The 26,638-nt window shown below is 39.4% G+C and overlaps 1 protein-coding gene across 1 annotated transcript in view; it reads left to right on the top strand.

The window, feature by feature from the left end:
• Positions 1 to 26,638, top strand: part of DCHS2 (dachsous cadherin-related 2) — a 295,589-nt gene that overhangs the window by 255,751 nt on the left and 13,200 nt on the right. Inside the window, exons 14-16 of the mRNA XM_060011654.1 lie at positions 765 to 878; positions 10,868 to 11,079; positions 14,119 to 14,270. Of these exons, the coding sequence (XP_059867637.1) occupies positions 765 to 878; positions 10,868 to 11,079; positions 14,119 to 14,270 (478 nt within the window). The remainder of the gene's footprint in view (positions 1 to 764; positions 879 to 10,867; positions 11,080 to 14,118; positions 14,271 to 26,638) is intronic.

Raw genomic sequence — 26,638 nt, 5'->3', positions numbered from 1 at the left:
TTAATTTGTCCCCTTCTTTTCATCCCCCCCACCACTATCCTAGGTTGTTGTCTCTTGCATGGTCTATTGCAGTATTTCTTTTCCTTTCTTACAGCTCCTTGTTGTCCAGACAGCAGTGAGATTGATGCCTTTTAAACGTAAATCAGATGATTTTACTTATTTCCTTTAAATGCTTCTATATCTTCCCATTGCACTTAGAGTAAAATCTAGTCCCTCCCACCTCGGCACTGTCTTCACCATCCACATTTCACCTACGCACTGTGCCTCACCAAACCAAGCCCTCTCCTAGCCCAGGGCTTCTGTGCTGCTCTTCTTTCTCCTAGAATCCTTTTCTTCCCACTCTTTCTATAGCTTCTCATGCTTCAAAGTTCAACTGGAATGTCATTCCTCTGAGGCCTCTGCAAAGGGGTATCCACCTCCCTGCAGAAAAAGTATTTTATATCACATAACCTTGTTTATTTCTTTTCAGGGAACTTAACATATCTGAAATCTACCTTGATTATGTATTTCTTTAATGGCTTATTGTTCATCTCCTTCCATCAGTTAATAACCATCAAGAAGACAGAGATCTTTTCTACCTTGCTTGTTGCTATATCCCCAGCACCTAGCATGGGGCTTGGCTTTTTGAAGACACTCAATAAATAATCATTGACTGAATGACAAGTGAAAATATAATAGGCAAATAATAACCACTCGGTGTTTGCTCTTGTTTTTCCTGAATTTTCTTTTCCTAAAGCTCTTTTATTTTAACCTAATTTTTACAGGTACTTCTATTGTGACTATAAAAGCTTTTGCTACTGACTCAGTTCGGGACAACATTAAATATTCAATTTTTAGTGGAAATGAAGATGGAGTTTTTTCCTTGTGCTCCAACTCAGGTAATCCTTCTCTACCTTCTAATAATTTTATTATCTGCTCCACTTAATGTTACTAATAAGACATACTTCTGCAAAGAAAACTCAAAATTTGAAAGGTAGAAATTAGAGGTAAATAATTTAAAAGGTAAACAACAAAGAGTTTTTTATTCTGGCTGATGAGAAATCAAGAACTATTTGTTTATATGTATTCCTTAAGAAGTCTATTCACATTTCCAAATTAAACAGTACCTATCCTACCCTACTTGTTATTTGATGATAACATGGTTTCTATTTATGATTTACCTATCCATTTGGGAGAATTGGAGATGTAGTAGGGAGATCAGTGAGAATGGGTTTGAATTGAAAATAAGCACACATGTGTAGCCTTAGGAAATTTTCATCAGAGATTCTTCTGATTTGCCACTTAATGTCAACAGTGCAACAAAAAAGGATGGCTGGAAAGGTTTCTATGTGGTGGTAAAGAAATTTACCTATCCATTTGGGAGATTTACCTATCCATTTGGGAGAATTGGAGATGTACTAGGGAGATCAGTGAGAATGGGTTTGAATTGAAAATAAACACACATGTGTAGCCTTAGGAAATTTTCATCAGAGATTCTTCTGATTTGCCACTTAATGTCAATAGTACAACAAAAAAGGATGGCTGGAAAGGTTTCTATGTGGTGGTAAAGAAATTACTTCCAAATACAGCATGTATTAAATTTAGCTTTAATAAGACCATTATTGTGCTTTAAATGAATACCAATTGATTATTTGGAACATACTTTTTTTAACTAACAACTATGTAGTGGATATGTATCTACTGCTTCGTTGTCAACCTCAAGAAGAATGTTTTTAATAATTTCTATATTACCATACAACTGCCTTATTTAATCCATACTTTGTGCACATGGGAAGAATTGAGAGGGGTCATTTCTTAAGCAAAAGCCTTCTCATCCAGGGTAGCGTTACGACTTTTTGGTCCATGCAGCCTTTGCTCAGCAACCTCTCTAAGGTAGCCTGCAAGAAGTCTTCATCTCTTCACCCTATCATTTGGTTAAGGGGTGATGCTGGAAGCCTGTTGGCAAGAAGGCCATTTGCAAACACAACCAAGCTTTAAGTTTCTAGCAGTCGGGTGTCTGAGGGTTCTGGGAAAGGAGCTGAGATTAGAACATTGAGGAAGAAGGTGAATATCAGAGTATGCACATTTTCCCAGGTCACCCAAATCCTTCCGCCATCACACACTTAACATGGCCCAGGTTTGGCCTTATTTTCTATAGTCTCTCATTAAAATACAGATAAAATATGCCTAGGGTTAGTTCAAAGAAGTCATCCACAGGAAACTCTTTATTTTTTAATTAAGAAGTCATTTATTTAAGTTGAAATGTATTTCAAAATTTTATTGTGAAATAGCTACAAGATGGTATGTTGAGGTATACAACTGTTTAATGGACAGTAGTAAAATAAAAGCCCATGTCTTTGCCACCCATCTCCAGACATGAGACATGGCTAGAAACTCAGGAAGCCCCTGTGTGTCCTTTCCCTCTCACATCTGTCTTATTTCACCCCAGAGGTCATTGGCAAATCAGTAATCTGAATTTGGTATTGATCCCCGCCTTTTCTTCATTATAATTTTCCCACCCCATTTGAATCCCTAAAAAATGCGTTATTTAGTTTTACTTTGATTTAAACATCATAATAGAATTATGTTGAATGAACTCCTCTACGGCTTGATTTTTTGCTCAACATTTTTACTATGATGTGTAGTGCATAAGCCATTATGAACACATTAAGGAAGAATAGCAAAGAATGATATGTACCTGCTGCCAAGGCTATAAAATAGAATACCACCATTATCACCTATGCTCCCTTTGGGCCCTTTTGTGATTGCACCTTTTCTCTCCACTGCTCCAGGCTGATTAATGCCAAGACTTCAAGGATAATCATCTCCTTGTGACTTACAGTAAATGTATTCCTACAAATAGGAATATAGTAAAAGCATTGATTTTGCTTTGAAATTTACATAAATGGATTCATACTCTATGTATTCTATTGATATTGTTTTTTAAATTCAAAGTTAGAATCATCCATGTTAATGTGTGTAGCTGGGTTCTTTAATTTTCATTGCTTTACGGTATTCTATTGTAAGTCTATATCACAACTTATTTATCCATGTGCTGTTGATGGACAGCAAGGTTTCTCTGTCTGGGGATATAATGAACAATCTTGCATGTGTCTTCTGGTGCACATGTAAGGAGTTCTGTAGGCCCTAGAGTGTAGGATGGGCATGTATCTCAGAGGGTGCCTATGTTCAGCTATACAGATAGTGCCAAATTGTGTTATGAAGTGGTTCATCCGACTTTATATTCCACCAGCATTGAATGAGAACTGTCACAGTTGTCCATGTCCTACTTTCTATTGCCAATCTGGTGGGTGTGAAATGTTATCCCACTGTGGTTGTAACTTACATTTCCCTTAGTACGAATATATTTGAGCATTTTTTCATAGTTTATTGACTATTTCTGTTTTCTTCTATGTGAAATGCATATTGATATCTTTTGCCTATTTTTCTGCTAAGTTTTTTGTGTTTTACTTGTTGAAGTGTAAGGATTTTTAATATATTTTTATTAGTGTTTATCCTTTGTTTTTTGTTACAATTTTTTTTTAATAATTTGTGACTTGTCCTTCACTCTCATTAAGGCACGTTCTGAGTTTAACGTTAGAATGAATCAGTCTTATTTTATGATTTGCCTTTTTTGTAGGCTGTTTAAGAAATTCTTCCCCACCATGAGATCATGAAGATATTCTCACATTGTCTTTTAAAATTTTTATAGTTTTCCTGTGTTTCACATTTATATCTTTAGTGCATCTAGGATTGATTTTTGTGTTTTATGTGAGTTAGAGATAGCTTTTCTTTTTTTTTTTCCTTTCTTCTCCTCTCCTCTCCTCTTCTCTCCTTTCCTTTTCCTTTCTTGTTTTTCAATCAGGACTCCCAGTTATTCCAATGGCCTTATTACCATGTGATCTACAGTACCAGCATGGTCGTACATCATGCTTCCTGACTCTACTGGACTCTCGACTCTTTTCCATTCTTCTCTTTGTCTATCCACACATTGACACCACACTGTCTTAATTACATTTGCTTTATAAATCATCATATCAAGGAAGCAGCAACCCCACAATATTTACCCCATCTTCAGATTCTTCCTCATGAGTATATTAGCTGTTATTGTCTATCTGGCTCTAATATAAAGCATTGTATCCACTTGTTAAGTTTTACACACACACACACACACACACACACACACACGCCTATTGGGATTGTTTTTCCATGGAAAGGATATTTATTCATGAATTTTGGGATTATATACAGCTGTTCACACCTTCATGCATGTAACCCATATAACTATGGCATACACATTTGATTTCAGGTGGAACCTTACCCTAATTAACAACAACAACAACAACAAATCTCAAAAAAAAATCATATAGCTCCAATCTAGAATTTAAGTAACTTAATCATCAGGCCAAAGTGTCCGTCTTTTAAATCTCACAAAGTCCTGCATAGCTATGCATTGTAGGTAATAATCATTTATGAAAACTTTTCTTGATTGACTTTTAAAAAAATTGTTGTAAGAACATTTAACATGAGATCTACTCTCTTGATACATTTTAAGTGCACAAAACTGTATGTTAACCATAGGCATGGCGCTGTGCAGCAGAGCTCTAGAACCTGCTCATCTTGAATGAGGCTTCATTTCCCACTAACCAGCAACTTCCTGTTTCCCGTGCCCCTACCCCTGGCAACCACCATTCTACTCTCTGCTTCTGAATTTGACTACTTTAGATACCTCACATAAGGGGAATCAAGTAATATTTCTTTTTTCTGTGATTGGCATATTTCACTAAACATATGTCCTCAAGGTTCACCCAGGTCATATATGGCAGGATGTTCTTTGTTAAGGCTGAATAATCTGTCATTGTAGGTATACACCACATTCTCTTTATCCATTCATCCACCAATGGACATTTAGGTTGTTGGAATTTCTACTGGAATTATATTAATTCTAAATACCAGTTTGGGGAAAATGTGTATCTTTACAGTATTATCTTCGAATCCAGGAATAATATGGAAAATCACACCAATTACTTGTTAATAATTTAATAAAATTACTGTTTCTTTAATAATTGTAATAAAGTTTTTTCTATAGCATATTTCTTGCTAGATTTAGCCTAAATATTTTATACTTCTTGCTGAGGTAAATGAAAATAATGCTTTTTCTATTTTTTTTAAAAGATTTTTTTGATAGGGACCATTTTTAAAGTCTTTATTGAATTTGTTACTATATTGCTTCTGTTTTATGTTTTGGTTTTTTGGCTGTGAGGCATGTGGGATCTTAGTTCCCCGACCAGGGGTCGAAGCTGCACCCCCTACACTGGAAGGTGAAGTCTTAACCACTGGACCGCCATGGAAGTCCCCAAAAATGTTTTTTCTGACAGTGTTGGTGTGTACACTTGAAATTAGCTTTTATATTTTAATTTTGTATCTAGCAAACTTATAAACTCTTATTGATTCTGATATTTTTCTGAACATTCAACGTATACAATCATCTGGGAATGACCATTTTTCTCTGTTTGTTGGAAGTTATATAGTTTTTTCTTTCTTTTAATGGTTAGCCTAGGTATTTTTGTTTTGTTTTGTTTTGTTTTGTTTGCAGTACGTGGGCCTCTCACTGTTGTGGCCTCTCCCGTTGCGGAGCACAGGCTCCGGATGCTCAGGCCCAGCGGCCATGGCTCACGGGCCCAGCAGCTCCGCGGCATGTGGGATCTTCCCAGACCGGGGCACGAACCTGTGTCCCCTGCATTGGCAGGCGGACTCTCAACCACTGCGCCACCAGGGAAGCCCTAGCCTAGCTATTTTGACATCTACAATTAAAGCCTAACATTAATCAATATCGTGCTCCTAAATAATATACGAGACTTAGAATTCTTTATCTTCTAATATCCCTTTTCCAATTTATAAGATTTTTTGACCACAATTTTAGTTCTTTCAGATTAAGCATTATTAATATTTTAAAATTTACCTGCTTCTTTGCTACTCTCTTTGCTAACTGTTCTTTCTTCCGTCTCAGACTTTCCTCTGGAATCATTTTACTTCTACCTAAAGTACATCCTTTTGTGAGAGTCTGTTGCAGTAAACTCTCTCCCATTTTAGTTGTCTAAAAAAGTCTTTAATATTTGTTTTTAAGAGATATTTTTGCTGGGTTTAGAATTCCAGGTTCATAGTTATTTTCTCTTATCATATTTAAGATATTACCCTACTGTCTTCTGGTTTCCACTTGTTGCATTAAGAAGTCAGCTGTTGATCTAAATACCACTTATTTATACCTTTCTTTGGAACTCCAGTTAGACAAATATTGGGGTCATATCGCTCTCTCCTACATCTTTTTCAAATTTTTCATCTCTGTGTGCCTCTTTTCTTCAGCTTAAGGAACTATACTTTTCATTTCCAGAGGTTATCTTGGGTTCTTTTTCAACTCTTTTTGGTGTTTTAAAAAAATAACCTTTTGTTCCTTGCTAATGCTTCCAACCTTCTTTTTTATATATTTAAATATTTAATAATTACATATTTTGTGTCCAATAATTTCTGCATCTTAAGTCTTTGAAGATTTATTCTGCTATCTATGGATTTGCAGGCTGTCATTCATGGTGCCTTGCTTCTCTGTGATTTTTGTGCTTGTTAACTGTAAGCTACTCCATTGTCCTGGAAACTTTTTCTTTGAGGATTCTTTGAAGCCTGAGTTGAATTTTTTCCCTAAAGGGAGGATGTGTTTTTGATTCTGCAAATCACCTAGACACTCATCAAGCAAAGCTGATGTAATGGCTTACATAATTTTGGGGAATTTAAATATATATATATATATATATATATATATATATATATATATATATATATATATATATATATATATGATAGTATAGCTACCATAAATTCAGGTTTAAGCTAATGAATTCTCAGCAGAGACTTTTTCTCTCTTTCATCTGACATCAAGGTCAAGAAAAGCAAGTTTCTGTGCATTCATTTTTAATTTTTTTTTTGATATTGACCACTAATTTGGAACATATGTAGCCTTTAGGTTTACAGCTTTATTTTGGTTTTCCTATTGGATCTTTCACCTTTTGTGGGTTCAGGCTTCTTCCCTTGTTTTCCACACCCTGTGCAGTTATCAGAAGTGAATCTCAAGGAAGAGGTTATGTTAAAAACCCTTAGAACAAAAACAAGCTTTTAGTGCTTGCTTGCCTCCCTGAATGACTGTTTTCATTTATTTTTTTTTCCTCTGAGGATTCCTTACTACTGTAGCAACTCAGTAATGCATTTCAACAAACACACACACACACTCACAATTTATCAAGCATTTTAGTTGTTTTTATGATGAGGATTGTTCCAGTCTGTAGTTTACCATACTTTTGTCAAGAAACATTTCTAAGAATCTTTAATTATGATATTAAATTCATCTTTCCTGACACATAATCATTAAATTTGTGTCTAAAGGCATCTAACACAGGTTTTATCAATGTATATTTTTTAAAACATAAGCCAGTTAACATAGAAAACTGGTATGTATGACAAATCAGTAAACTTGATCTCTAATGTTGCAGTGTAAACAGGGTAAAATGTGAGAAAACCATTTTATTAGTTATTGGTTTAGTAAGTTATGATTAGATGGCTCTCTGATGAGAACTGTGTTTTCTGTCCAGTTGTGCCCGAGTGTGCCCTGTTCCATAGTCACAAACCACAGGTTTACTTTTGCATCTAAACTTCTTGTCACTATAACTTAAAAACATCTACTACTCACTGTTTAAACCAGAAGGAATTTTGGAGCTTGACTATTTTACTAACATTGTCTATGTAAATAACAGATGGTGGTTTTCATTCCATTATTTGGTAGATTAACATAAAACAAAATGATCAAACTTTCAGTGTTTCAAGGACGTAGCTTTAGAGCAGAGAGTTTAAAAGCTTTTGGATAACATAAATGTTTATCACGTTCTGCTTTGGGCATATACATATATGTGCGCACAGTTTGTAATTGACTGAAGTAACTCACTTATGCTATCAAACATTGAGTATTTGAAGAATCTAAATCTCATTTTGATGTGTACTTAAAACTTGGACAAAAGCTGTACAAGTCCATATATCAGAAGGAAAATATTACTACAATTTTCTTCTCAAGTTATTAAATAACTGGCATGCTAACATATAAGAATGAACAAAAAGTTGGTATTTGTGAGCCTGTTAGTCTAAGGAAAGCATGGACTTCTGCCCATATATTAGACAGAGCCCAGTAGTATTTTCATCTCACTGGTGACAGTAAATCCTCGATGTCTCTGAGAAAAATATACATAGATCATCCAAGGCAAATTGTGGATCTAGTAGGTGTGCCAGCCTTGAATCATCTCACAGACTGGTTATTGTCTTTTCTATTTGCACAACTTTCACAGCATGTGCCAATTATTATGTCAAAAATAAAAACCAAGCAAGGAAAGCATTAGAACTGCAGATGCATTCCAAGTGCAAAATTCCAATTATCAAAGCCTAAACACAAGCCTTTTATTAGAAAATCCACTTTGATCTGCACTGTAATTGGCACACTTTCTACCAAGTGACACTGGCAATTTAGTGTTGTGTTTCACTTTATTTTTCTTTACTAATAGTAACAGAACATGGTAGCAAGCTGAATGCCCTGTTTGGTAGAGACAGAGCTCCAGATGAGAGCTTTGGGTCCACCTAGACTGGGGCTTCTCTGCTCAGCTCTTGTTCCACAGAGACTTCTAAAAACCATATTCTTTCATTAGCAGCTCATCAGCATGCATTTTAATGATTCTTCAGTTGCCAATCCTTAAATCTACTCTAAATTTGCTAAGAGGGGTTTTAGTAACATCTGACCATGGTTTGTAAAAGTAATTTGGTTTTCTGAATTGACAACTAAATCTGATGACAATAAATGAATGTGAATTTATGAAGTTTTAAATTTGGCAGTATAGTGAGTTCTTCATATAGTATATAAATATTTATTTTTTCTTAATAACAGAAGCAATAAAATCCCCCCAAAACACTCAATGCCAAAGTTAGACTTATTAGAACAGGATATGATTACTATTAGCATCCAGGTAGGTACATGATAGCCTGAAGTTTCCTTGGCCTACGTTGGTTCTCTAGGGGGACTGGTTCAGATAGAGCAATCAGAACTGTGGCTTCCAGGTCATATTTCCAGAAACTGTACAGGTTCTTTCACCAGAAGAGCAAATTTTAATAGTCCATAGCTATTAAATGTTCTCCTTCTACATTCAGAGCTTACACAGATATTAAATCTGTATCTGCTGATGGAGGGCGTGAGAGACACATGCACTGTGTCACTCTCCCAGCAACCCTATGGAGCCATTATTCATATCCCCGTTTTACAGAAGATGAGACTCAGCTCGACAGAAGCTGAGTCACTTACTACAGGTCACAAGCTTAGTAGTGGGGGAGCTAGGTGCTTTACCTAAATGAAGCAGCCAGGGCTAGGTTTTAGGCTTGGTTTCAGGTTTCTCAAACTCCAAATCAGTACGCACTTCAGCAGACTCCACTCGACAGAATTTCTGACATTGAGAGCTAAGTAAATCATGACAGTGGAATAATAATAACAATCAATTCAGTAAGAAATTTAATTACAAAAGGGAAGAAACAAAACAGAGTAGAAACTAGAGAAGGGAATTCTATCAGGGGAGGAATTTTCTTAGTCTGGGGAAAAAGCTGTGTAGGGCATAAACCTCAAGGCTCAGTTTCCCTCACCTGGTTCTACTTGTTACCTGGGGGTGTAACAAATATCACTGGGTGCTTCCATGTGCCAGAACCTGAGCTAGGGATTTGGGAGATGGTGATGTAAGAGATAACCATCCTCACCTTGTGAATCTTCTAAACCAAGAGGAATAACTCGGCAGAACTAGGTGAGCAAAGACCTTGCAGGCACTTTTGGAGAGTCTGTTGGGGGCAGACGTGGTGATGGTACAGGGCTGGGTGGTCTGGAAAGAACCCTGAGGATATACAGAAGTGGGGACAATTCCAGGTGGATGGAAAAGCCTGCAGGACAACTCTGAAGTGAGCGTTTGAGGAACAGAACATGTATGAGTCTTACAGCCAGAGCAGACAGAGCAAAGGGGAGAAAGAGAAGAATGAGATTTCTCAGGTGGGAGAGGCTGGAGCAGGTGGTCCTGGGGAGGCTAAAAATGCTGAACTTCATCTTAATTGCTGTGGAAGCCAATCAAGGGTTTTATGCAGGACAGTCACAGTGTTGTTTTTTATTATTTAGTTCAGAATGGGAACTGGTTGAGTGGGGAGGCCAATTAAGTAAACTAACACAGGGGACAAGGTGGGAAATGCTGGTGGCTTGGAGGAGGGCAGCAGCAGGGAAATGGAGAGGGTGGATTCAGGAGATGTTTGAAAGGTGGACTTTGCAGACATGGGCTAAATATGGAGACAGAAAGATGACTTAAGAGAAAGCGCCCAGATTTCAGATACTCATGGCTTCTTTCCCTCCTGCATGTCTGAACCATGTAAATGTCTGCCTGTTCTCACCTTTTTTCACAATGACCCCGGGCACTAGGAAAGGGGGCCCAGCCAGTGGGAGGAGTTGAGGGACAGGTAAGCGTGTGAGCATATGGGTCAAAGGTGATTTGAGACTTTTTAAATAAAATAATTTTCTGGGCTTCCCTGGTGGCACAGTGGTTGAGAGTCCGCCTGCCGATGCAGGAGACACGGGTTTGTGCCCTGGTCCGGGAAGATCCCACATGCCGCGGAGCGGCTGGGCCTGTGAGCCATGGCCACTGAGCCTGTGCATCTGGAGCCTGTGCTCCGCAACGGGAGAGGCCACAACAGTGAGGAGCCCGTGTACCGAAAAATAAAAAATAAAATAAAATAAAATAAAATAATTTTCCTTTTTTTTCTCTCTCTCTGGAAATAAAACTAGGAGAACTCACTGTGCAAGAACCCAAGTTTCTGGATTTTGAAGTCAGAAATGAAGTTCAGCTCATCGTTTTAGCTGAAAGTAGGGAGCATAGAGCCTACAGCAAAGTAGCAGTCTTCATCCAAGATGTGAACGATCATCCACCATGCTTTGGGCAAAGCATTTACCAAGTATCAGTGTCTGAGGGCCAGTTCTACGATGCTCACATCATACAGGTAACAGAAATGTGTTGTGTGTGGGGGAGTGTGAATTAAATTTTAAATCTTTCCTTGGCATATACAATATTTGATGCACTGGATGGAACTTTAGGTTGAAGGAAGTCTGGAGTTTCTGAGCTCACTCTCCTTCCCCACCATTTCGTGCTCGGTTAGACCCACCTGCTTTCTCTAGGGCCCCCGTAGAACACTAGCAGGGAATCTAGAGGGGCACAAAAAGCAGCTCACCTTACACATGTGTACAATTCAGTGGGGAAGTCAGAAGACTAAGTATACAATTTAAATGCAAATCACTAATGTTATAATAGAAGTGTATGTTGAATGTCATGAGACAAAAGAGGAGGCACAGACTGTTCCTGGAGGAGAGTGTCAGTCTTCATGAAGAATGAGGTTTGCACTCAGTCTTAAAGGGTAAGCAGGCATTTGCCAGGTGGAGCTGCAGCCAGATGAGCATGGCGGCAGCACAGACACATGGAAGGGGCCCCTGGTTTGGGTTTGCAGGTGTCTCATGTGAAAGTCATAGATCTGCTGTTTCAAGCCCAGCCCTATCTTGGGACAAAGCCCCATGCTCTGAAAAAAGAGGGTCTGTTCACATGGCAGTCTTCTTGTTCAGGCTCCAAACCCACCCATCCTTGATAGACTCTACCTGCTTCGGGGACTGGTGCCCATTTTCACCTTTCCCTTCAAGGTTGAACCGATGTTTTGAATTCAAGAACCTGGACATTACAACACCTACAGGCTCTTGGGAATCTGCACAGGAAATGGGTATAAACCCCCATCCTGACAGTCAGCAGCCTAGTAGGACATTCCCTTTGGCCTCTGTAACCCCACTCCCATGACCCAGCACCACATGACTTTCTCTCTGTGGTAGATGGAGGCAGGGATCCAGGTGATCCCCTAGGTTACTGTGCAGCTACCTTCACCTGAACATATAGAGACACTTTCCTTTGATTCCTGCCCAGTTCAGATGCACACGTTCGCCTCTGACGGTGCAAACAAGACCAGTAGAGGCTCAGCTGTCTTGGAGTTTTAGCTCTGTGCTCCCCACATGGTCCAGGATTCCCGAGATTTCCTACATTATTTCTGCCCATTTATTTTGTATGATTGGAACTTAATTGCTCCAGGTTCCAGCCTGTTCCAGAAGTGCTGCACCTTTACTCTAGCCATGACAGAGATGCTTGAGAGGAAGGTGAGGAGGTAAAGGCGTTCTCTTGTTCAGCCCCCGCACCCCCAGTGATGCCTGTTCAGCGGGGATCATGGATGCCTCCAGCGCCACTGTGGGACCTGCTTGGTCACAGAGGACTCCTCCCTGGGGCGCTGGTGCATCATGCTTTGTCGCACATGCTAACCTGGACAGAGATAGACCACTCATGTGGAATATGTGAAGGTGAGGGTCCCATTAAAGCCCATGTACACGCGACAGGGAGAGAGCCTGACTTGCCAGTGGTTCGGGTGATAAAACCTTCGAGAAGGCCCAGTCAGAGACGGATACAAGGAACTTTGTTCTTCGTATTTTTAGATCATTTAGTTTCCAGGAAACTAGAACTGCCATTTGCCTGTATCCTGTTCAGATAGACAGGAATGTAGAAGGCTCTGGAGTTCTTGCTTTTTGCTACCACACTGCCTACACACCCTCCTTTTGGTTGCAGCCCCACAAACTCCCTTTAGGAACTGACCCTCCTCTGCCAGGTGCAGTCTTGATGGGACTGTCAGTCAAAGTGGTGACCTCCCCCCCACCCCACCCTGACACAAGGTGCTGTCAACTGCCTCGGTCCCATAGAGACTTTCTCTCCCTGGAATTTGAATCTTGGGTGGTAGGACACCAGACAGAGACATAGTAGGGGTGATTTGTCTTGATGGCAACAGCTCAAAGAAGCTGTGCCTTAGAGCTGTTCAGGTTCTTGTGCTTCACCTGGGCGCTGTCTTTCTGCTATGTTTCTTTCCTGATGAAGTTGGCCATAGTGGATTTGTGTTGCTGGCATCCAAAGACCCTAACTGATACGCCTCCTGGGAGGCCTACTCTCTGTAACTCATTTAAGTGTACGGCCTAGGGGACATGATGGACTTTATTCTGATGGTATGCAGATAAGTTTCTCTTCCTTGTGATCTCGAAGGGAGCTGTCTGTTGCTGCCTTTCTGTACCAAATAGCTGGTGTGTGCCCTCTGATGAGGTCCTGATGAGGTTCTGGATCCCTTGACAACTCTGGCAGCAGTGTGAAGGATAGATTGAAAAGGAAGGGAGTTACAAGCAAAAACCCACCAGGATATCAGTACAGTCACCCAGGAGAGAGATGACAGGGAATGGGAGCTCAGGCCAAGGCTGAGGGGCCTAGAAGATAAAAATAAATAGAAAGAGGGACTTCCCTGGTAGTCCAGTGGCTAAGACTTCATGCTCCCAATGCAGGGGGCCTGGGTTCGACCCCTGGTCAGGGAACTAGATCCCGCATGCCACAACTAAGAGATTGCATGCCACAATTAAAGATCCCGCATGCCACAACTAAAAGATCCTGCATGCCGCAACTAAGACCCAGCACAGGCAAATACATAAATAAATAAATATTTTTAAAAATAAATAGAAATTAATCTGTCAGCTTGTTCTTAAACAAGATCTTGAATCCACTGATAGAATTAGTTTGTGATTAAAATGTAAAGCAGACGAAATAATATATCTCCATGGAGAGTGATGCAGAACTTTTGTTTTATCTTCAACGCTAGTACTTGGACAACTCATCAAATAAATCACCAGGACCTAACTTTGTTAGCACTAAATCTAGGTTTTGTTTCATTTAGCGCAAAGCATGCAATACTCCTACTGAAAATTACTTGGAAATCCTTTCAATGAATCTTCAGAATAGTCTTCTCACCCATTATTCACTTTAATATAAATGTAAGCTTCAGCCATGGCTAATATTCCTTTGGTCATTGTCTTTAAAGTGTGTTTGACCATGTGATTCTTTCATAATGCATTTCTCTGAATAACAGGCTTAACCCATTCTGCAGATTCAATCCTTACCTAACGGAGGAGTTTATTCCTCACAGGTTTTTGCCACAGACCAGGACAGTGGGACAAACGGCCTCATCGAGTATTCTATTCTCTCCAGCAACCAAGTACAAGCGTTCCAGATGGACACACTGAGCGGTGTGCTAACAGCAAGTGCAGTTCTGGATTATGAGTACACCAGAGCCTACAGGTTTGTCCAAGACTCAGATCCGTTTGACCAGCTATTCTGCTTTGTTGCCCCACAGTGCTTACCCTGCAGGCCTCTTTGAGTAAAAGCACACCCGTAAAGTTGGACGACTTCGGGAAGAAAACCTAAGAAACTGTGAACCTTGTTTGTCTCTGGGGAAGTGGTCACTTGGGAAGCCTGGGGTCAAAGAGATGCTTGACTTCCTCACCATGCATTTCAGTCTGCCTTGTATTTGTATGTTCTTCCGAAAGACCATGCCCAGACAGTGTTTCTTTTAATCCTCATGGTCACCTCCAGAGAAGTTCAGTGAGGCCTTTTCTCACTCACTAATGAGACAAGGGACACGCAGTGTCTCACTCAGGGTTACAGAACCATTTAACCATGAATCATGGTCTCACTGCCAGGTGTTCTAATGCCAAATCACACTGTTTCCACCCTACAAGCTACAGAGCAGACCTTCTATTGAGGGAAAAAACAGGAATACAAGATACCTGAGTGTCAATATTCTCCTAGGCCAGACTACTTACATGTTATATGAAGAAAGTGCAGTGTGTTCCTGTGGTTGAGTAGCAAGAGCCAATTAAAATGGGATCTGTTGCTGGGTGGACTGGATTAATTTAACTCTGAAAAACTTCCCAACTCTAAACGCTTGATTGTTTAGTTCTTTTTGTTTAATATATTTCAAAATATTACTTCAAAGGTATTTTAAAAGTTTAGTTTAAGACCTTACTCTGTGTTAACTAGTATAATTTTTTCAGGATTATTTTAGTGTAATCAATTGTCATGATACTTACTATATAAATATATTAAAATCAATTGTATAAATATGTTATAACCTATTCCTGCTACATTGTATCTATAGTAATTTTAAGTGTAAAGCTTTTTTTTTTTCTCTCCATAGATGACTGCAGGTAAATCTCAGCCTAGTTGCCACCTGAGTGATTACAAATTCAGAGATTCTTGAAGGTCTGCTATGTTCCAGGAACTAAGCATTTCCTGATTGCAATGACTTTCTGTTACAATGTTCTTATTCAATGGAGCATAATTAACAATTAAATTTAATTCCTTTCAGCATTTTCCTATTTGAGTCACACTTTCAACGTTCCCATTTCCAACATTTAAATTGGTCCCAATATTTAAAAGCTCCCCTCTCCAATTCCTCATGAATTTAAGCTGGGAGAAGCAGGAACTGAGAGAAGATGAAATCTGCACACACTGCCACAGAGAGACTCAGAGGCAACCACACTCATGCTCACACACACACACACACAGTCTCCACTGTCACCGAGGCAAGGGAACATTTTGAACCCCCTGCCTCTCCGGGTTTTCCCCCTTCCCTCCCCCCTTGTGGCTTCTCTGCCTTTTTAGTGCTTTTCCTGATATTTAAGGCAGTGAGAAAAATAGGAGGATTTTCCCCAGCCTGCTATACCTTTAGTGAATGTTTTGGAAAAGATGTCATTTAGCATTTAACTTTTGTTTTTAACTTTTGAATTTCGCTATTTTGTCTGACACAGGAAGATATTCCCAATTCTAGCCCTCTCTTTTACAGTATAAAATGAGGAGGAGGAAGATATTGTCAGTTGTGATTCTACTCAATATAAATGCATTAAATAATTTTTAGTTCTCATATTAAGCCACATATAGGAAAACTCAGTGGACAGACTATGAAAAATTAGTTCTTTAGTTCTGTCTGACTGATATTTCTGAATTTTATAAACTATTTACCAAGCATGAGACTGGGGATATAAAGACACATGAAACAGTTCTTGTTTTCAGGGAACTCGAAAACTGAGTGCCCTGATAACCCATGGCAGGAAGCATAGTAATAATCACAATACGTGCCATTTATGGAGCACCTGTTTTACCGGTTGAATTCTCATAACAGACTTAAGATCTACAGAGTGAGGAAACTGAAATTCAGAGATGTAAAGTCTTTTGCCAGGAATAGGCAGCCAGTAAATGTAGAACTGAGATTCTTGCCTGTGTGAATGGTCATAGTAGGGCTTCTTACTGTATCATGTGAATGAATCTTTAGAGTATATACCTGTATGTTTACAAAAACAAAACAGAAAAAACACTTTAGAAACTTAAAATAGTAATATAAAATAAGTTCCAACTCACAGTTGTGAAATAACACATGTCTAGTTGTGAGCATGCAGAGATGGGATTTGAATCACTGTTCTCCACTGCTTGAGTTATAATTGATGGGGTGAGATTTATCCCTGCTTAAGTTGGTAATCGATATTCACGTAAGTCTTATAAAACTTTAGGGCCAAGATTTAGTTAGTCTTTTCAGGGACTTTAAATAAAAACGAGAAACAAAAAAGCCCTAGGCAAATTTAAATGTTTAAAAATTCACTTTCTGTAGCATAAATATTCAAGGTCAAAGAGCAGTTATTGCCAGGAGCAATGCTAAATTCATACACTCCATTGAACACTCATTATGACTGTGAGAGAAAAAATAAAAAGCAATTATATATACAAGGTAGGAAATGGGCTGAAATGTTAATTGTCTTTTCCAAAATACATGACTCATAAGCAGCAGGGCTGGGATTGGAACCTCAGTCTGTTGAGTCCCCATGGAAAATGGAATAAAGGCTTTCCAGGCAAGAAGCATGAGGAAGGACATGGACACGTGAAAGTGTTTGGTATATTTGGAAATAACAAGTGGTACAGTGCACCTGAGAAGCACTTGAGTGTAGGATTATAAAAAAGAGGCTGGGGGTGTGGAGGAATAGGAGGAAGATAGTCAAAATGTACAAACTTCCAATAAGATAAGTACTGGGGATGTAATGTACAACATGATGACTATGGCTAACACTGCTGTAAGATATACAGGAAAGTTGTTAAGACAGTAGGTTCTTAGGGTTCCCCAACACAAGGGGAAATGTAGTTTTCATGGTTTTTTTTTTTTTTGCATCTATGTGAAATGATGGATGTTAACTAAACTTATTGTGGTAATTATTTCACAATATATGTAAGTCAAATTATGCTGTACACCTTAAACTTATACAGTGCTATGTATCAATTATATCTGAATAAAACTGGGGGAAAAATCTCAGTCAGTGATGTGAAAAACGAAACAAAGCAACAACAAAAAAAGAGTCTGGTAGGTCACAGGCACATTTTTGAGAAATTTATATGCCATATACTGGAAATTGTACTCTATTCTGTAGGCTATATAAAAGTGTAAGCAGTTGAGTGCATGCTAAGATCTTTATTTTTAAGGACATCTGGTAATGGTTGTCTTGCAAGACAGAGAACCAGCATCAGACAGACCAGTTAAGCTAGACAACAGCTGACAAAGATCTATTATGTGGATGAAGCTGTGAGGATGGGAGGAGAGGACATACTTACTAGTTGACTCAGATACGGAGTCCATAGGAACATGGTGATCAGTTGAATTTATTCAACAAGGAAAGAGATAGAAAATGCTTCTGAAGTTTCCACATAGGAAAGGCGGGAAGAATAGATTGGGATTGGGATTTTTTTTCTGGGCATTTTGAGTTTGAAGGGCCAGTGCAAGAGCAAAAGTAAAGATACTCCTTTGGCAATTAAAAATAATGATCTGGAAATCAGGAAAGAGATCTTCATTCAGGATTTAGACTTGGGCTTCATCCAGGGAAAATGTGTAAAATGGAATTACCTAGGACGCTATGTGAAATGAGAATTTGGGGGATTATCACCACTTGGGGGCCAGACAGAGCAAAAGCAGCCAGCAAGATAGATTCAGGAACTACAAACATCAGAACAGAACCTGGAAAAGGGGGTTTTGTGGAAACCAAGAGGAAAGGTTGACTGTACGAAAGAATAAGCTTTCAGAATTTGTTTGGATTAGAATCTGCAAAAGTACTCCTTAATGTAAAAAGTTTGCAAGGAATATACTTCTCCCAAATTGTTTCCTAACAAGATAAAGTACACACTGTTGTATTTGCAGGTTAATTAATATAAAACAGTGAAGTTAACTTAAAACTCCAGTTAACAGATTGATTTTCTTTTTTTTTTTAAATAAGAGAAAGAGGGACATTTTATGATAAAAGAACTAATACAGGCAGTGTACAGTAGCCATAAACTTTTACATACCAATCAACAGTAGAGCCAAATACATAGAACAATATCATATTTTTTTGTTTTGCTGCGATGATATTTTCTTTTTAACATCTTTATTGGAGTATAATTGCCTTACATTGTTGTGTTAGTTTCTGCTGTATAACAAAGTGAATCAGCTATACCCATACATATATCCCCATATCTTCTCCCTCTTGTGTCTCCCTCCCACCCTTCCTGTCCCACCCCTCTGGTCACAAAGCACCGAGCTGATCTCCCAGTGCCCTGCGGATGATTCCCACTAGCTATTTTACATTTGGGACTGTATATATGTCAATATCATTCTCTCACTTTGTCCCAGCTTGCCCTTCCCCCTCCCTGTGTCCTCAAGTCCATTCTCTACGTCTACATCTTTATCCTTGTCCTGTCCCTAGGTTCTTCAGAACCTTTTTTTTTTTTTTAGATTCCATATACATGTGTTAGTATACGGTATTTGTCTTTCTCTTTCTGACTTACTTCACTATGTATGACAGACTCTAGGTCCATCCACCTCACTACAAATAACTCAATTTCCTTTATTTTTAATGGCTGAGTAATATTCCACTGTATATATGTGCCACATCTTCTTTATCCACTCATCTGTCGACAGACACTTAAGTTATTTCCATGTCCTGGCAACTGTAAATAGTGCTTCAATGAACATTGTGTTATATGACTCTTTTTGAATTATGGTTTTCTCAGGTATATGCCCAGTAGTGGGATTGCTGGGTTGTATGGTAGTTCTATTTTTACATTCTTAAGGAACTGCCATACTGTTCTCCATAGTGGCTGTATCACTTTACATTCCCACCAACAGTGCAAGAGTGTTCCCTTTTCTCCACACACTCTCCAGCATTTATGGTTTGTAGATTTTTGATGATGGCTATTCTGAAAGGTGTGAGGTGATACATCATTGTAGTTTTGATTTTCATTTCTCTAATGATTAGTGATGTTGAGCATCCTTTCATGTATTTGTTGGAAATCTGTATATCTTCTTTGGAGAAATGTCTGTTTAGGTCTTCTGCCCATATTTGGATTGGGTTGTTTGTTTTGTGATATTGAATTGCAAGAGCTGCTTGTATATTTTGGAGGTTAATCCTTTGTCAGTTGCCTCATTTGCAAATATTTTCTCCCATTCTGAGGGTTGTCTTTTCGTCTTGTTTATGGTTTCCTTTTATGTGCAAAAGCTTTTAAGTTTCATTAGGTCCCATTTGTTTATTTTTGTTTTTATTTCCATTTCTCTAGGAGGTGGGTCTTGCTGTGGTTTATGTCATAGAGTGTTCTGCCTATGTTTTCCTCTAAGAGTTTAATAGTGTCTGGCCTCACATTTAGGTCTTTAATCCATTTTGAGTTTATTTTTGTGTATGGTGTCAGGGAGTGTTCTAATTTCATTCTTTTACATGTAGCTATCCAGTTTTCCCAGCACCACTAAATGAAGAGGCTGTCTTTTCTCCATTGTATATTCTTGCCTCCTTTATCAAAAATAAGGTGACCATATGTGCATGGGTTTATCTCTGGGCTTTCTATCCTGTTTCATTGATCTATATTTCTGTTTTTGTGCCAGTACCATACTGTCTTGATTACTGTAGCTTTGCAGTATAGTCTGAAGTCAGGGAGCCTGATTCCTCCAGCTCCACTATTCTTTCTAAAGATTGCTTTGGATATTTGGAGTCTTTTGTGTTTCCATAAAAATTGTGAACTTTTTAGTTCTAGTTCTATGAAAAATGCCACTGGTAATTTGATAGGTATTGCATTGAATCTGTAGATTGCTTTGGATAGTACAGTCATTTTCACAATGCTGATTCTTCCAATCCAAGAACATGGTATATCTCTCCATCTGTTTTTATCATGTTTAATTTCTTTCATCAGTGTCTTATAGTTTTCTGCATACATGTCTTTTGTCTCCTTAGGTAGGTTTATTCCTAGGTATTTTATTCTTTTTGTTGCAATGGTAAATGTGAGTGTTTCCTTAATTTCTCTTTCGGGTTTTTCATCATTAGTGTATAAGAATGCAAGAGATTTCTGTGCATTAATTTTGTATCCTGCAACTTTACTAAATTCAATGATTAGCTCTAGTAGTTTTCTGGTAGCATCTTTAGGATTCTCTATGTATAGTATCATGTATGTGCAATCAGTGACAGCTTTGCTTCTTCTTTTCTGATTTGGATTCCATTTATTTCTTTTTCTTCTCTGATTGCTGTGGCTAAAATTTCCAAACCTATTTTGAATAATAGTGGTGAGAGTGGGCAATCTTGTCTTTGTCCTGATCTTAGAGGAAAAGATTTCCGTTTTATACCATTGAGAACGATGTTTGTTGTGGGTTTGTCATACATGGCCTTTATTACATTGAATTAGGTTCCCTCTGTGCCTGCTTTCTGGAGAGTGTCTATCATAAGTGGGTGTTGGATTATGTCAAAAGCTTTTTCTGTATCTATTGAGATTATCATATAGGTTGTTTTTAAAATATCTTTATTGGAGTATAATTGCTTTACATTGTTGTGCTAGTTTCAGCTGTATAACAAAGTGAATCAGCTATACATATACATACATCCCCATATCTCCTCCCCCTTGTGTCTCCCTCCAATCCTCCCTATCCCACGCCTCTAGGTGGTCACAAAGCACAGAGCTGATCACCCTGTGCTATGCAGCTGCTTCCCACTAGCTATCTATTTTACATTTGGTAGTGTATATATGTCCATGTCACTCTCCCACTTCGTCCCGGCTTCCCCTTCCCCTTCCCTGTGTCCTCAAGTCCATTCTCTACGTCTGTGTCATTATGCCTGTCCTGCCCCAAGGTTCTTCAGAACCATTTTTTTCCTGATTCCATATATATATCATATGGGTTTTATCTTTCAATTTGTTAGTATGGTGTATCACATTGATTTGTGTGTATTGAAGAATCTGTGATAAACCTCACTTAATCATGGTGTGTGATCATTTTAATGTGCTGTTGGATTCTGTTTGCTAGTATTTTGTTGAGGATTTTTGCATCTATGTTCATCAGTGGTATTGGCCTGTAGTTATCTTTCTTTGTGACATCTTTGTCTGGTTTTGGTATCAGGGTGATGGTGGCCTCGTAGAATGAGTTTGGGAGTGTTCCTCCCTCTGCTATATTTTGGAAGAGTTTGAGAAGGATAGGTGTTAGCTCTTCTCTAAATGTTTGGTAGAATTTGCCTGTCAAGCCATCTGGTCCTGGACTTTTGTTTGCTGGAAGATTTTTAATCACAGTTTCAATTTCAGTGCTTGTGATTGGTCTCTTTATATTTTCTATTTCTTCCTTGTTCAGTCTCAGAAGACTGTGCTTTTCTAAGAATTTGTCCATTTCTTCCAGGTTGTCCATTTTATTGGCATAGAGTTCCTTGTAGCAATCTCTCATGATCCTTTGTATTTCTGCAGGTCAGTAGTTTCTTCTCCTTTTCATTTCTACTTCTATTGATTTGACTCTTGTCCCTGTTTATCATTTTGTTTATCTTCTCAAAGAACCAGCTTTTACTTTTATTGATCTTTGCTATTTTTTCCTTCATTTATTTTTCATTTATTTCTGATCTGATATTTCTGATTTCTTTCCTTCTGCTAACTTTGGGGTTTTTTTGTTCTTCTTTCTCTAATTGCTTTAGGTGTAAAGTTAGGTTGCTTATTTGAGTTTTTTCTTGTTTCTTGAGGTAGGATTACATTGCTATAAACTTCCCTCTTAGATTGCTTTTGCTGCATCTCATAGGTTTGGGTCATCGTGTTTTCATTGTCATTTGCTTCTAGGTGTTTCTTTTATTTATTTATTTATTTTGCGGTACACGGGCCTCTCACTGTTGTGGCCTCTCCCGTTTGTGGAGCACAGGCTCTGGATGTGCAGGCTCAGTGGCCATGGCTCACAGGCCCAGCCGCTCCGTGACATGTGGGATCTTCCCGGACTGGGACACAAACCCGTGTCCCCTGCATCGGCAGGTGGACTCTCAACCACCGCGCCACCAGGGAAGTCCTGCTTCTAGGTGTTTCTTGATTCCCTCTTTGATGTCTTCACTGATCTCTTGGTTATTTAGTAGTGTATCATTTAGCCTCCATGTGTTTGTATTTTTTGAGTTTTTTTTCCTGTAATTGATATCTGGTCTCATAGTGTTGTGGTCAGAAAAGATACTTGATACAATTTTAATTTTCTTAAATTTACCCAGGCTTGATTTGTGGCCCAAGATACGTGCTATCCTGGAGTATGTTCCATGAGCACTTGAGAAGAAAGTGTATTCTGTTGTTTTTGGATGGAGTGCCCTATAAATATCAATTAAGTCCATCTTGTTAAATGTGTCATTTAAAGCTTGTGTTTCCTTATTTATTTTCATTTTGAATGATCTGTCCATTGGTGAGAGTGGGGTGCTAAAGTCCCGTACAATTGTGTTACTGTCGATTTCCCCTTTTATGGCTGTTCGCATTTGCCTTATGTATTGAGGTGCTCCTATGTTGGGTGCATATATATTTACAATTGTTTTATCTTCTTCTGGGATCGATCCCTTGATCATTATGTAGTGCCTTTCTTTGCCTCCTGTAATAGGTTTATTTTAATATCTATTTTGTCTGATATGAGAGTTGCTACTCCAGCTTTCTTTTCATTTCCATTACATGGAATATCTTATTCCATCCCCTCATTTTCAGTCTGTATGTGTCCCTAGGTTAGAAATCGGTCTCTTTTAATTTTATTTATTTATTTATTTATGGCTGTGTTGGGTCTTCATTTCTGTGTGAGGGCTTTCTCTAGTCGTGGCAAGTGGGGGCCACTCTTCATCGTGGTGTGCAGGCCTCTTACTATCGCGGCCTCTCTTTTTGCGGAGCACAGGCTCCAGATGCGCAGGCTCAGTAATTGCGGCTCACAGGCCTAGTTGCTCTGCGGCATGTGAGTCTTCCCAGACCAGGGCTCAAACCCATGTCCCCTGCATTGACAAGCAGACTCTCAACCACTGTGCCACCAGGGAAGCCCAGAAGTGGGCCTCTTTTAGACAACATATATACGGGTCTTGTTTTGTATCCATTCTGCCAGTCTATGTCTTCTGGTTGGAGCATTTAATCCATTTACATTTAAGGTAATTATCGATATGTATGTTCCTATTACCATTTTCTTAATTGTTTGGGGTTTGTTATTGTAGGTCTTTTCCTTCTGTTGTGTTTCCTGCCTAGAGAAGTTCCTTTAGCATTTGTTTTAAAATGGTTTGGTGGTGCTGATTTCTTTTCACTTTTGCTTGTCTGTAAAGGTTTTAATTTGTCTATTGAATCTGAATGAAGTCCTTTCTGGGTAGAATAATCTTGGCTGTAGATTTTTCCCATTCATCACTTTAAATATGTCCTGCCACTCCCTTCTGGCTCCCAGAGTTTCTGTTGAAAGATCAGCTGTTAACCTTATGGGGATTCTCTTGTATGTTATTTGTTGCTTTTCCCTTGCTGCTTTCAATATTTTTTTCTTTGTATTTAATTTTTGATAGTTTGATTAATATGTGTCTTGGCATCTTTTTCCTTGGATTTATCCTGTATGGGATTCCCTGTGCTTCCTGGACTTGATTGACTATTTCATTTCTCATATTAGGGAAGTTTTCAACTATAATCTCTTCAAATATTTTCTCAGTCCCTTTCTTTTTCTCTTGTTCTTCTGGTTCCCCTATAATTCAAATGTTGGTGTGTCTCTGAGGGTGTCCTCTATTCTTTTTTCTTTATTCTGCTCTGTGGTAGTTATTTCCACTATTTTATCTTCCAGGTCACTTATCCGTTCTTCTGCCTCAGTTATTCTGCTATTGATTCCTTCTAGAGAATTTTAAATTTCATTTATTGTTTGCTCTTTAGTTCTATGTCCGTGTTAAACATTTCTTGTATTTTTTCCATTCTATTTCCAAGATTTTGGATCACCTTTACTTTCATTTCTATGAATTCTTTTTCAGGTAGACTGCCTATTTCTTCTTCGTTTGTTTGGTCTGGTGAGTTTTTACTTTGCTCCTGCATCTGCTGTGTATTTCTCTGTCTTTTCATTTTGCTTAACTTACTGTGTTTGTGGTCTCCTTTTTGCAGGCTGCAGGTTCATAGTTCACGTTGTTTTTGGTGTCTGCCCCCAGTCGGTAAGGTTGGTTCAGTGAGTTGTGTAGGCTTCCTGGTGGAGGTGACTTGTGTCCATGTTCTGGTGGATGAATCTGGATCTTGTCTTTCTGTTGGGCAGGACCATGGCTGGTGGTGTGTTTTGGGGTGTCTGTGACCTTATTATGATTTTAGGCAGCCTCTCTGCTAATGGGTGTGGCTGTGTTCCTGTCTTACTAGTTGTTTGGCATAGGGTGTCCAGCACTGAAGCTTGCTGATCCGGTCTTAGCGTTGAGACGGAGGTCTCTAGGAGACCTCTCGCCAATTGATATTACGTGGGGCTGGGAGGTCTTTGGTGGCCCAATGTCCTGAACTCGGCTCTCCCACCTCCAAGGCTCGGGTCTGACTCCCGGCCAGAGCATGAAGACCCAGTCAGTCACACAGCTCGAAGAACAGGGAGGGAAAAAAGTAATAAAATAAAATGAAATAAAGTTATTAAAACAAAAAATAAAAGAATATGTTATTAAAATAAAAACTAATAAAAAAGAAGAGAGCACCCAAACCAATAAATAAATCCACCAATGATAACAAGTGCTAAAAATTATATAAGATAAGCATAAAAATCAGAAACTAGTCAGTTGCATATAGCAAACCCCAAGTCTACAATTGCTCCCAAAGTCCACCACTTCAATTTTGGGCTGATTCGTTGTCTATTCATGTATTCCACAGATGCAGGTTACATCAAATTGATTGTGGAGATTTAATCTGCTGCTCCTGAGGCTGCTAGGAGAAATTTCCCTTTCTCTTCCTTGTTCGCACAGCTACTGGGGTTCAGCTTTGGATTTGGCTCTGCCTCTGCATGTAGGTCGCCCTCTGGCATCTGTTCTTAGCCCAGACAGGAGGCGGTTAAAGGAGAGACTGATTAGCAGGCTCTGGCTACTCAGGCTGGCAGGAGGGAGGGGTATGGAATGCAGGGTGAGCCTGGGGTGGCAGAGGCCAGCATGATTTTGCAACAGCCTGAGGCATGCTGTGTGTTCTCCCAGGGAAATTGTCCCTAGATTATGGGACCCTGGCACTGGTGGGCTGCACAGGCTACCAGGAGGGGAGGTGTGGATAGCAACCTGTGCTCGCACACAGGATTTTTGGTTGGCTGCAGCAGCAGCAGCCTTAGCGTTTCATGCCTGTTTCTGGTGTCTGTGCTGATAGCCACGGCTTGTGCCCACCTCTGGAGTTCATTTAAGCAGTGCTCTGCCTTCTGTGGGCAGATAGGGTAGGAATCCCGTCTCCTGGCACACCTTGAAACAATGGTCTCTTGACTCTTAGGCACTTCCAAACTTTTTACTGGACTCCCTCCTTGTGAACTGTGGCACACTAGCTCCATTCAGGCTGTGTTCATTCAGCCAACCCCAGTCCTCTCCATGGGATCTGAGCTCCGAAGCCTGAGCCTCAGTTCCCAGCCCCAACCCACACCAGCGGGTGAGCAGACAATCCTCTCAGGCTGGTGAGTGCTGGTTGGCACCCATCCTCTGTGCGGGAATCTCTCTGCTTTGCCCTCCATACCCCTTTTGCTGTGCTCTCCTCTGTGGCTCCGAAGCTTCCCCGCCACCACCCCGCCATCTCCACCAGTGAAGGGGCTTCCTAGTGTGTGGAAACATTTCCTCCTTCACAGCTCCCTCCCAGAGGTGCAGGTCCCCTCCTTATTCTTTTGTCTCTGTTTTTTCTTTTTTCTTTTGCCCTCTCCACGTACGTGGGGAGTTTCTTGACTTTGGGGAGGTCTGAGGTCTTCTGCCAGCATTCAGTAGGTATTCTGTAGGAGTTGTTCCACATGTAGATGTATTTCTGATGTATTTGTGGGGAGGAAGGTGATCTCCACGTCTTACTCTTCCACCATCTTGAAGGTCTCTCAGGCTTAATATTTTTACCTTCTTACATCCAATTCTGTCTTTGTATTCATAGCACTATTCATTTAGTCAATAATCAGTGTTTACATAAAATGAGTATATAGGTGTTTACTTCAGAGCCAGGTCATACTGTATAATTATATTTCCTTCCTTACCCTCCCCCTTATCCCCAGCATTAATGATTATCTTTGGGTTTTGCTCACCTGATGTGCTATATCCATGTACTTAATTCCTTATAAATATTCCATTAGCTCTGTCAGACATGCCCACTTATCTTTCTCCACTGATATGCCTCTCATATCAAATATTCTGTGAAGTCCTCTGTTCCTTGGAGACCTTGGT

Source organism: Delphinus delphis, chromosome 5, assembly GCF_949987515.2.
Source record: "Delphinus delphis chromosome 5, mDelDel1.2, whole genome shotgun sequence".
Classification (NCBI taxonomy): domain Eukaryota; kingdom Metazoa; phylum Chordata; class Mammalia; order Artiodactyla; family Delphinidae; genus Delphinus; species Delphinus delphis.
Note: the sequence above shows the minus strand (reverse complement) of the source record. Positions and strands in the feature narration are given on the sequence as shown.